The 12511-nt window shown below is 52.7% G+C and overlaps 2 protein-coding genes across 2 annotated transcripts; both read right to left on the bottom strand.

The window, feature by feature from the left end:
* Window positions 1-6: 6 nt before the first annotated feature.
* On the bottom strand, window positions 7-8447 carry LOC149809466 (phosphoenolpyruvate carboxylase 1-like; the record flags this gene model as incomplete). Its single annotated transcript, XM_089994822.1, has 12 exons — window positions 8226-8447; window positions 7381-7493; window positions 5797-6036; window positions 4991-5300; window positions 4316-4486; window positions 3653-3812; window positions 2839-3044; window positions 2134-2406; window positions 1549-1684; window positions 979-1303; window positions 488-668; window positions 7-99 (listed from the first exon to the last, which is right to left on the bottom strand). Coding segments are annotated over exons 1-12 (2430 nt in total), but the record flags the coding sequence as incomplete, so codon positions are not given.
* A 717-nt stretch (window positions 8448-9164) lies between these two features.
* LOC149809465 (chlorophyll a-b binding protein 5, chloroplastic-like) lies at window positions 9165-11722 on the bottom strand. Its single transcript, XM_089994819.1, has 5 exons — window positions 11659-11722; window positions 11331-11440; window positions 10708-10849; window positions 10026-10283; window positions 9165-9635 (listed from the first exon to the last, which is right to left on the bottom strand). The coding sequence occupies exons 1-5, from the start codon at window positions 11677-11679 to the stop codon at window positions 9327-9329; spliced, it is 840 nt and encodes a 279-aa protein (XP_089850945.1). The 5' UTR covers window positions 11680-11722; the 3' UTR covers window positions 9165-9326.
* Window positions 11723-12511: the final 789 nt, after the last annotated feature.

Here is a 12511-nt window from a genome sequence, read left to right as displayed (position 1 = left end):
CTTGGCCATCACCATGGCAATCATGTCCATCGTGACCTTGAAGAACGGCCAAGTCTTGTACATACGCACCAGGACATCCGTTTTCCCCTTCTGCTGGGCCTGCACTCATCAGAAGACATGTTTGTTTGACGCCTGTAAATGACAGATGAGGAGTATCGTCCGCAGCAGTCCAACGCAAATGCGTGCAACTCACACTGCAGAATCAGGTCCGTCGCAGGTTATCCCAGCTTTTCTACCCGCTGCCAAATGATGATGATGTACTTCTTACAAAATTGCCATTATCTATGTAATGGAAGGATGATGTACTTCTTACAATTCTATCATATCCACCTGGACAGTGGGAACTCCCAAGTACTACTTGGGAATCGGTACTACCATTACCGTCACCCAAATCGAATGAGCTATGGCTGGAGAGGTCGGAACACTTGAGAATAAATGGCTTTGTGGCATCAGGCATGACTCAACCTTGGAAGAATGGACAGCGCACCAGTGTGATGGCATCGCCGACGCCCAGCCACACGGGCAGGTTGAAGCGTGTCTGCGTCCAGGCAAAGATCCAAGGAATGGCGCGCAGGGTTGAGATGCCACCGCCGGCCTTGCGGCTGCTGGGCCTTGAGCCGATGTTCATGGAGCCCAGCTCCGCCACGGGAGTGGCTGCTTGGAAGTACCTGCGGTGTTCGGCGAACCTGTCAGTAGCATGTGGTGGCTTCTGCAAACTCTTGTCTAAGCTTCAGGAGCTCTGTTCTGTAGCAGCGTGCACAACAAGCACCACCATGACTATTATTTGGAGACAGATCGGTTCAGCATTAGACCAGGTGTCCGTGCAACACGAGAAGGAGATCAGAGCAGAGCAGAGTCAGTGCCACAAACAACCATTTGGGACTTTTGCAATAACAGCCTGAGTGGATCAAGAAAGCTCAGTGGTGCGCGTGACACGAGTGCAAAGCAGATAGGGCTGACTCGCGAGCGGAAACACACTTGTTGAAGGCGTCGGACTCATGCACGATGGTGCGGTAAGACTTGCACGAAGCCACACTCATCTCCTCCATCAGCTCTCGGAACTCAGGCTCCGGAAGGTATCCCTCGTCCAGGCTGGCCTCCAGCACGGCACTGGTGTAGAGGTCCAGGGTGTGCAGGGCAGTGTCCAGTTCCCCGAACTGCTGCTCGATGGTCTCTCCCTGGATCGTGACACGCAGCGCCCCACACAGCGACTTCGGCGGCTGTGACAGGATGGCGAGGTGGGTGGGGCCCCCCCCACGGCCCACAGTGCCTCCACGGCCGTGGAACAGCGTCATCTTTACCCCTGCAACTTGCATTTCATCTTGACCAGCCGACCAGCGTGCAGCACATTGATCCTGGAACCAGGAGCGTGGATGTGAAATGTGCTGCAGTCGTCTTGTGCCTGAGATGAGGTGGAATCTTTGCAAATTGTCACGACCAACTTCACCTCACTGTCACGCCTGGCATGACATCCTTGCAGAGTAGTCCGAGTGAGATACAGACATATGAAGATGGTGGAAACAGAGGGGTGGAGCACAAGATCCGCACCGTGTGAGGAGGCAATCTGGATGAGAGTTTCCTGTGCCTTGTACAGACCCCATGCCGCAGCCAGACGACCGGCATCTTTGCCGCTGTCTGAGTAGCCGATCATGCACTCCTGGTGCCCGTTGATGTGCTTGTGATACTGCAAGTTGCATCAACTACTTAGCTGCCAGCCACACACACACCGATCACCTGCACGGATCGCAGTCTGCTACTTCCTCAAGCAAAACGGCAGTCACGGCCGGCCAGCTCAGACTGTAAGCAAAAGAAAACAAGACAAATCAACTACCACGAAGGGTGACAATCATTCCACATTGCCTCATGACTTTGAGACATCATGACCTACGGCGACAGCGCACCACATGGTCACACAATTCTGCAAACCACACGGTCACGATTCTGCCATGCAAAACATTCGGCCTGCCCATAAAACGCATCGACCTGACCAGAAGGCGCATTTCCACGCATTGCTTGCCTGCACGAGAAGACAGCTGGACTGCATGACCAGAACAAAAGGAGGGGATGCCGGGCCCTGTGAAAAGGAGGGGATGCCGGGCCCTGTGTGGAACACAGGAGGTGCAGGAGTCGTACCCAGGCATTGGAAAAGAGCGTCTGCATGGTGGTGGGCGCCATGGCCAAATCATCAAGCGTTTCGAAGAGGGGCACCACCCGCAGAGAGCTGCGAATGCCAAGCTCGCGCTGCAGCAGCTCCACGATGAGCACATCTGATGCCGTTTGGGCCATCGAGATGATGTAAGCGCCCAGGCTGTCGGATGGCAGAGTGGCAAGCACTCGGAACGTGTCCACCACATCCTGCTCCTCCGGCGTGAAAGGCACGCCCGGGGGCAGCAATGGCCGCTTTGTCTGCGTCATTCAAGCTTTGATCATAGGCGCACTTCAAACAGCATTGACAGCTTATTGCAGTGTTGATATTGGCTTCTGCGTCAAGCTAGTGTTGCATCCGCGTTGTCTGTTTGCTTTGATGCATGTGTGCGTGTAAAAGGTCACACAAAACGTATATTGCAACACGTCGTTCTGGCACTTGCACACAGCATGCTGAGATGCTCTGAACCCAAGTGCATACACTTTACAAAAAAAAAAATGCATGAAAGCAGCACCTAGTGTGGAATGGCAAGCCGACCAGGATTCTGTGCACGCGTGAATCACGTAGATAACAAAGCACACGCTTGTCAGCCCCATCGTGCAGACTGCAGGTGTATCAACCGCCCCTGATACAATCGCATCGGCACAAACAAAGCCGGTACAACTGCACGCGGTGCGCAAGAAGCAACACACCGTCAGCTCCTTGGAGAGGAAGGCCAGCTTCTCTTCCTCGTTCCAGCTATTGAAGGAGCCGAGCTCAAGGTACTCGGTGATGGCGTTCATAACATCGCGGTGCCGAGTGCTCTCCTGCCGAATGTCCAGCTGCATCAGCGAACTGCCAAAGGCCTGCACCTGGCGGATCGTGTCCAGCAACATGCCCTCTGCCACCCTGCTGTCACCTGTAAGGGGACCACTGCACTTGTCAAGGGCTGTACTGCTGCTGCAACGACAGGCTCCCTGCCCGTCACTACCGTGACCAAAACACATGCACAATACGTTTCCGTGCGACATGCCATGAGTACCTGATTTTGTGTTGCCAACCGTACCAAAATCATATCTGCCTTGCGTGGCTGACAATGCGTCACTGAATCAGGACCATGTTGTTGCTTCACTCAGCACAAGGGCTGTGGGAAGGGGCTCTAAAGGGCTATGGAAAGGGGCTGCAAACTCCAGAGTCCTGGAAACGAGAGAGCGTGTGCTGCTGTGATAGTATGCAGCATTCAGATTCTGCAAGAAGAGGAGAATGCGCATGCACACCCACCTCATCCACAGCTCTGTGTGATTGTTGAGCACCGAGGCCTCAGCAAGCAACAACACTGCCCCACAGACGCGTGTTCCAAGCATGCAGAGTCAGCAATACCACAAGTCGAGCAAACTGCCATTGAACAGTGAACATGAGTGTCAAATCAAATGACGCAGCATAAGAGATGCATGGAAAGACCAAGAGGATGCAAGGCCAGATTGCTTGACATGGGGAGTACACCAAGGTTAGCGAGAGTATGCATACCAGTCTCATGAAGGCTCCTGTAGCAGAGAGTGAGCACAGACAGGAGCTCCTTGCTGTCGGTGTAGGCTCCGCCTCGCTGCAGCGTCTCGTTCACATTCTCCTCGCTGTGCACCAGGCAGAAGTGCAGCAACTCACGAGTCGTGTGCAGCTTGTCACGCACCTGCAAGCTCAAACAAATCGATATTGCACCCGCGTGTATACAGCTGCAGCCTGACTTCGATGGATCATCAAAAGGTGTCATTCTCACTGGAGCACGCAACCGCAAGAACTTCTGACAACTTGTTGGAACATTGCATACGGGATGGCTTGTCATCGTCGCTGCCACAGTGCGTCACGCATCGCGTGTCGTGGTACCACACGCACCATCGCCCAGCTGGTTGCCAGATCTTGCAGCGGGCGAGCATCCAAGGTGCACAGCCTCAGCCATCAAAAGATACCCCTGGCACAAGCATGCCTGCCACTGCCCAGCCTCGGAACAATGATTGATGCACGCTGGGCACAGGAGTGAAGAATGCCCGAGACAACCGAAGCCGGTCGCCAGATGGCGTTGCACCATGTTGTCGTTGGGCCGGTCCGGTCGAACTGAACAGCCAATGGAACAGCAGGAGAGCTAAAATCATCGTGTCAGAAGGCAGGCAAAGGGGAGAAGGGTGTTGGGCGCACCAGCGATAGGACGCAGCGGTACGGCTCGGACGGTGGGACAGGCGTCCAGAAGTCGACATAATTGCGGCGCTTGCGCTCCTCTGAGATGGCATTCCTGTCCAGCTGGTTCTCTCGCGCCCATTGCGCCTCTGCTTGCAGCTTCATCTCATTCGAGCACCGCCACATCGAGAGCTGCACGAGCGCGTCTTGTAAGATCAGGACATACTTTTGAGACCTCTCGCAGAATCGTGGACATGTCGTTGTGCAGCGTCCCTTGCTTTGGTTTCACAGTAACAATGTCCATGAGGATGAGGTAGTCTAAAGAGATACATCATCATAAGATCGCACACAAAGACACCGGCTTAAGCAAATGCATACAGGGTACAATCACTTGTCTAGATCTGAATTTTGGCCAGCTGGGAAGCCTCAATGGATGTGCACTGCACTGCGTCTGGTACTGCACGCACGCAAACGACAGATACGATCCAGGGGCCACACTTCCGCTCAGACTTACATGGTCACACAAAATCCCAGCGCATCCCTGTAACCTGGCCACCTGCCTGCAGCCGCGCAAGAGAGCCTGTCCTTGGTCTAAGGGAGGCTGCACCACGGCATTGTCATGGATGTACGCATAACTGTAAGCGTGAGCTAGAGATGAACTGCAGGCGGAAAGAAGTAGGGGGTCAAGCTGCTTACATCGAACATGAGGTTCTGCACAGTCTGGAAGTACAGATTGCATGCAGATAGGCGGCACCAGATAGCCACATCCCGAGTCGTGCCAGGCTTCACGTTCGGGTTACCATCCCGGTCACCGCCCATCCAGGAGCCAAACTTAAAGAGGGCGTGGTCCAGAGGAATTCGTGGCTGGCCGAGGGTCTGCAGCATGAGGTCGACACGGCGGCAGAAGCGCGGCAGGATTGAGAAGATGGTCCCGTGGAAATATGTGAGGCCGTGTCGCATCTCGTCCTGTGGAGTAGGCTTGCTGCGGCGAATCTCATCGGTTCGCCTGCAAACCGTTTCTCAGTGCTTCACCGGGCAGGTTGGTTTGTGCATCTGTGTCCCTGAAATGCATGATTATCTGGAGCAGAACAGGGATACCTCATTCTCGCAAAGCGCTGCCGGTTCTGCTCACTCCTGTGCGGAGAAAAGGGCATGTGGCCACTCTGCAAACGTGCATTGCCACAAAATTTGAGACCTTCGGGAAGTGCAACGTAATATGCACGCCCCATCTCAGTCTCACACTGCACATATCAAGGTCGCCAGACTTGCAGACGTTACGAGCTTGCATAGTAAACAATAAATTGCCGGGGCGAATGTTTCGGCGCACAACCATGACAACACATTAACATCCTCGCCACTGACAGCTGAACTCACTCCAGCCAGCCATGCAGGTGTCGGCCCATGCGCAGCCAGGAGGGTTTGGTTTCTTGCAACGCAGATTCAGCTGCCTATGCACTTACTGATAGCCGGCAGATTGAGCGATCAAGCATCAGGAATCGTACCATGCAGCCTGGATGTTTGCTGCCAGAGCCTCCATGCATTCATCATGGTCCACAGTAGACATACGCTCATTGTGCAGACGCTTGAGCTCGCGACGCATGTTGGCAAACTTGTGCAGAATGGAGCCTCGCTGCGCCTGGGTGGGATGTGCCGTGAGCACCAGGTCCACCTGCTGAGTGGACAGCGTCTTGTAGATGTCTTCCGGCGTCTTGCCACCCTCCAACAGCCTCTTGAACGTCATGCTCGTTGTGTGCCGGTTCAGCACAGCCTCCGACTCCTGCACCTCCTGCTCAGAATGCTCAGATGGAGAGAAGACGAGGCGTTATCTATGACAATCGCGCCTCTGAGAAACAGACGAGAGCACCCCCACTCGGTCGGCACCTACTGTAGCATGTACTTGAGGTATGTATAGCATACACGATCATGGTTGCCGCGACTCGGCGAGCCGTCGATAATGCCGTACGGGTACATCGTACCGGGGTTGCCATACCGGTACGCGTGCCGTGGTGAGAAAATGGTTCAAGGCTGGTACGTACCGGCGCCTTCGGCGCCCTACCGATACGTGTACGACTCGCAAATATGCATACGATGCGTCATGTTTACCATCGCAATGTGCATATCAATCAAATCCTTTGATGCCATTCTTGTTTGTGAGTGGTAATGAGAATTGCTATGTATCGTTAAGAGTGAACCTGCTTGCGTTTGCTCAAACCAGAAGTACTGTTTCGGTGCCCATAGGCCTTTTTGGAGGGCGTGTAGTTGATGCTTTTGGCAACCTATTTACGAGGATTGCAACGTTCTTGATGAGATTTCTGCAAGACTGTGCTGGGGCAAGGATGTCCTAGGTTTCCAGATGCCCCATTGTCCATTGATTGGCAGTCACCAACACTGGCAAGGTGGGTACTGCCAAGCGATGAACATCCTTCATTTGACGGTGGGACATTGGCAAGTAATCACTTGGAACACGGACAGGCAGCGTGCCAACATTCCATTCCATGCTGTCAGCCATGGACAGGACACTCGACAAAAGACTACACCAAGCAAAGGTGCTTCATGCGGTGCAACGGATTGTATGATGATCGGAAGGTGGGTTTTCGGTGGTGGCATGTGTGCTTGTGATACTTTTAGGAGCTTGAGAAGGCCCACCGGGGTTTTACGAGCTGACATCAGGCCGGGGGCTTCAGCCTGCATGCATGCCATGACTTAGGTTGCCATTCATCTTGCTGCACTCGGCCATGATGTGAAGGCTCGCTCCCCTATGCCGTACTGTGGCAATGCTGCCTAAGTAACATTGGCAGCAGCTTCTCCCCAGGTGTCACTCCCAAGTTGAGTGTATCAGCCACCTCGCCATAGGCTCCTTACTTTGATACAAGCATCTGTCATGGCTGCAGACAAACATTTGACAAGAATTTAAAGCATAGCGGTATCCCGCCATACCTGGAGTCAGCATGAGGCAAATTCATCCAAAAACATGCATTAATAGATTGTGGTAATGTGATAGCATTTAAACCTCTTTTACTACCGCCTTAAAGACGGGAGACAGAGGGCCAAGTCATCTTGCAAGTTGTAAAGTTGAGTGTATCAGCTGCCCGGGGTGGCGCACCTTCTCTATCTGGGCACCCACACGCGTGGCCTGGGACGTGACTACATTCTCGGACAGATTGTGTAGCGAAAGCATGTGCGAGAATGCGCTGGCAACCTGCATTTCCTTCGCACGTGAGTACAGGCAGGGTTTAGTGAGGCCAACAGACAGCTGCTATCAGAACGAAACACATATATCAAGACCCCTGAGAGAAAAGATACGCCCGCCTATAAACCAAAGAGTCTACGCACTGGTTCCATTTCACGTTGTCAGATGCCTCGGTTTGCAATCAGTCCTTGTGTCGTGATTCGTCGTAGTGACCTTCACCCTTGCGTCGCGCACCTGATATGAAACTCTACCATACCTTTACCAAGCCAAAGCCTCATTTGCATGTATGCAGGTGCAGACCCTCAAGTTCCCTTTAATTGATATGCAACATGTCTTGCAACGAACTGGTGCGCCAGGATAAGTGCCAGTCATTAACAAAGATGCCAATTACGGAAGACGCGAATGCATTGACATGAACTGCAAAGTATAATGCCAAGATAGTATTTGCAAAAAAAGGTTACGTAGCTCCAATCACCCAGTCTATGCACCTCCGCTCAGCCAGGGTTTCACGACTTGAAAAGGTTTCAGTGCATGCGCTCGATACTTCACATCGTCACGGGCAGAACAGCTTTTTGAGAGCACAGACGAGAATGGTGAAGGGATGGGAGCCTTGAGAATACCAATGTGGCAACCATCTTGGTCAGGGTGGGCAGACAAGTTGGAGCCGGATCGGAATCACCAATTATGCACCGATGGCAAGTCGTGCCATCCACAGGCTGCTGGCATGGGGAAACGACATACCAAGATTCCCTCCTCTGGTCGTAACTCTTCTAAGTAGTCCTCAAGGTCATCGAAGTCCTTCTGTGTGTGCGACGTGCACCAAGCATTCGACAGGGCGAAAACAACGCTGAGTTTTGCCGCTAGTTCCGGGTGATGATGTTGAAGGACCTCCAAGAAAATCTTGCGAACGAGCAAGTCATCTTCGCGCAAGAGCTGTTGCTCCGCAACATCCGGGAGAGGCATTATGGCAGCTGATGAGTGTGTGCGTTGCTGCACTGTTCACAACATGCATCAGTCGCTGTTTGTGTGCCTCGACTGGAGACAATTTAGATGCGTTTATCCTATTGGTCTGCGTAACACCGTTGTGGAATGCAACATCTGCCAGATGATCTGGCCAGACACTCAGCAGCCTGGTGCCCTCCGGATATCGCGTTTACAGAGATAGGATACTGTAGCCGACTTCGACATGAAGCTGCTCAGTGGTCAGCACGCTTGCTTTAAGATCGGATTTTGTAGATATCGGGGTATTATAACAGCTTACAGAGGTAGCAGCAAGTTGGTGTCAGTAGGATGCAACCATGTATTGAACCCTCTTGCACGACGCAGCTTCGCATCACATGACCATCGCTTGCAAGTGTGACTTTTCTCGAGGCAAGCATATCTGGGCATCGCAAGTGGGACAAAAACACTTCGATTCATTAGACAACAACGCTGTTTTTTTGTGTTGAGGATTGAAGTAGCGTGGGTGGAAATGTGCTGTACATGCCCGTCCGTCCGGAACATCCATAAGAGTTCAAGATACTCGCCAAAAGTATCTTAAATGCAGTCAACATGGTCACTGGCACACAATTTGCTCTTCCGTGCATGGCACTAATGTTGGGATGCATTTTTCAACTGAACGGCAAGTATTTACAAGTTGTGCCGAGAGTACATCTCGGAGATATCAAGTTGTCAATCCCAAACCCATCGTCACTTTGACAGCGCGAAGAACTAGTTGCCCATTGTTACAGGGTGTCTGGCTCTGGTAGTAAACTGTAAAGTGCTATTGAGCATCGCTGATTGCAATGACAGTCACAGGATCAAAGTCAAGGATGCTATAGTATACAGTAGTCACAGCTAAAGTTAGTTGGTTGGCACAAACTTGGTGGCAAAGTTGAATGCATTGACAGCATAGGGGTCAGCGACGTGCTCGGCCCAGTTCTCAATAGGTCCCTTGCCGGTGACGATGGCTTGGACGTAATAACCAAACATGGAGAACATTGCAAGGCGGCCGTTCTTGATCTCCTTCACCTTGAGCTCTGCGAAGGTGTCGGGGTCGTCGGCGAGGCCGAGGGGGTCGAAGGAGCCACCTCCTGGGTAGAGGCGGTCCAGTGACTCACCAGCTGGCCCTCCATTGACCCGGTAGCCCTCAACGAGGCCCATGAGCACCACCTGCAAGCCATGGGGATGTCACTTGTGCTGGGGACACCGCAAGTTAACAGAAAGGATCACCATAGGCTGCAAAACGGTGCTTGGGGACACCATACACAACACCATCTACATACCTCCATGTTAACATGCACTGGCTAATCGCTTTGACAAACTATCAATATCAACTCTGGCTGTTGTATGCCATGATCATGACGAAGGGTGCAACAGAATGCCAATGCGCAGTGTGCATCAACAAAGCACAGTGCGCACTTCCGTTCACAAGGACATCCAATCAAGCAAACCAATTGCGCGGGGTTCCGAGAGAGTTCTCAAGCCTATCCCACGACTGTGTAGTGTGCTCCACATACAACAAGGAATCACGCAGCTGGATTGCTGTGCAAGGATGCTCACCTGGCAGCCGAGGATGGCGAGGATGGACTGGGCGTGGATGAGGCCAGGGTTGCCGAGGTAGTCAAGACCACCGTCAGCGAAGATCTGTGATCCAGCCTTGAACCAGACAGCCTCTCCAAAGGTGCTGCTGCCGTACTTTGACAGGATCTCGGGGGTAACGCAGCCCAGTGTACCGAGCATGGCCCAGCGGGCGTGGATCAGCTCAGTCTCGCGGTAGCGGCGGAAGGTCTCGGGATCTGCGGAGAGACCGGCAGTGTCCTGCACGAGCACCAAGAAGCTCAAAGCTGTTGCAGACGAATCTCCTGGTTTGCAAATCTGTGCTTTGGGTAGATTTGTACCTGACATGCATACAATGACATGACCTTCGAGGAGACTCTCCTTCACTTTTTTCTGCGTGAGGTAGACTGACACACATGTGAGTATAACCCCATTGCGGACGCGCAGGTGGGATATGTTTTGTAACATGGTGGAAATGATTACTACCATTTTTCGGAATGTGCGGGACATAGGGACATATTAGGCACGCAGGTGGCGTATGTGTTGTGAGAGGGTGTGCATGGCTCACTGTGTGGGAATGCATTGCTATTGGTTGCCAACATTTTTCAAAGAATATGCAGGTCCACCTCATACATAAGAGCAGCACATCATGCAGTGCCAGAACGCAAGGAAGCTGAGCGCTCACCCATCCGTAGTCACCAGCAAACTCGCCAGTCAGGTAGGAAGGGGTGGTGCCTGAGAGTGGTCCGAGGAAAAGACCACGGTCAGGGCCGTAGAATGGGCTCAGCTTGGAGCTGGCGTCCTTGCCCCACCATCCGGCACGCTCCCTGCACGCGCACATGCCGTCAGCGAATGTCCGACTGGCACGTGTCGTTGACAATGAAAATACAAGGCAGCTTCTGTCACGAAGCATTGCCATAGAATCGGTGCCGAACTTTAAAAGTTTACGTCCACTTGCGTACAGTTTAGTCGATCATCCAGTTAATAATACCTGCCATGGCCGCGATTACACAGGAACTCGGCCAACTTCTGCACATCCCACGAACGCAGGGGGAAAGCTGTACCGGCCCTTTCATGCGAAAGGCGAGAGATCATTGTATTTGGGAGTATCGACATGGGATCTTGTCGCTTATCAGATTCATTGGTATTTGCGCGGTGTCCCGTTTACTGTCCTGTCTTCTAGACAAAGTCAACATGTACAAGATCAGCTTGTGCCAAAACGTCAAAACTCGCAAAAACTTTGCCACATCGTAGGCGATGCCGAGCATGAAACGCTATAGGACATCAGAATTGCGCCTAATGCCGTACCTGATGGTCTTACGAGGTCCTCCAGACTTGGGTGCAGCCTTCTTAGCTGGTGCTGCCTTCTTCGCAGGCACCGCCTTCTTGGTGGCCATCATGTTGACCTTGCTGCCATTCTGCAAGGCACTTCGCGTGTGAGTAGTGCATCCTCTGGGGCAGCTTTCGAAAGCACGCATCCAAACAAAACCCTCGTACCCACGAAGTGTTGCTGCAAGTGCTGTTCTGCAGCATCACGCTGTCCAGACAGCATTCAGATCATCAGCACCAATCCTCGAAGACTGAATGACGTTTGGACGCGAATGGCTGCGCTATTTCCAAGCAGAAGGGAGCGTACCGACACCGCGAAAGCTGCCATTGTGTGATTTTCCCTAGAGCCTGGAACGTAATTGTCCTGACGCTTGGAGAATGAAAAGAGTATACACATCTCGGTAGTGTGACGCTGCAATATATGGCTTTCCGCTGGCAAGGCGATACTGACCAGTGATGCAGTGAGTGCGGATCCTGGTAAGGATCGAGCGAATCTAGAGGGACGCGTTGGCGCCAAACTGCGCACGTGCATCACGTGCAAGCGGTTGTGTATCACCGACACAGTATCAAAGTGCGTGAGAACGGAGCAAGCTTGCTCGTTGGTACAGCGAGCGCGATTGCCATGCCAGCCTGCATGCATCGGAAAGCTTTGACAGAACGACGACGCTGGCTCCAGCGCAATGCATTCTGTCCGGACAACATGACATATATTACGATGTTCAGAAGCCAAAATCCTTGACACTAAGCGGGATAGAGTGCCTTGAAATACATCATCATTATGTTTTAATTAAAAGCGCTCAGAGCGCTGCTCATGTAGTCTATTCTGTTACGTGGCACTTGTGCTTGCTACGCGGCTTGTGACGGTCTCGACGTCATCCCGAAACACAAGGTCTGCCCATGGGCCTGGCCCATGGCATGGCGCCCACTAGGTTTTAGTGTGGAAATAGGCTGGCATCAGGAAACACGTTGAGCCCTATTGTGAGAGATAACAGAGCTCGTCGAATACGGTGACACGCTTGACACGCTTGGCGCTCACGACTTGTAAGGACTGAGATTCGGTTTCGGTGAGCTTTCTCAGCGGCTTGGGCCCCGAGTACACTCGACACGGATCCAGCTCCTTCCTAACAACAGCCTGTATCATGCACTCCCGCACGCCCACG

The sequence above is a fragment of the Nuphar pumila genome, unplaced genomic scaffold (assembly GCF_984573655.1).
Source record: "Nuphar pumila unplaced genomic scaffold, dmNupPumi1.hap1.1 HAP1_SCAFFOLD_1191, whole genome shotgun sequence".
In the NCBI taxonomy this organism is placed as follows: Eukaryota; Viridiplantae; Streptophyta; class Magnoliopsida; order Nymphaeales; family Nymphaeaceae; genus Nuphar; species Nuphar pumila.
This window is presented reverse-complemented; position numbering and strand designations above follow the sequence as displayed.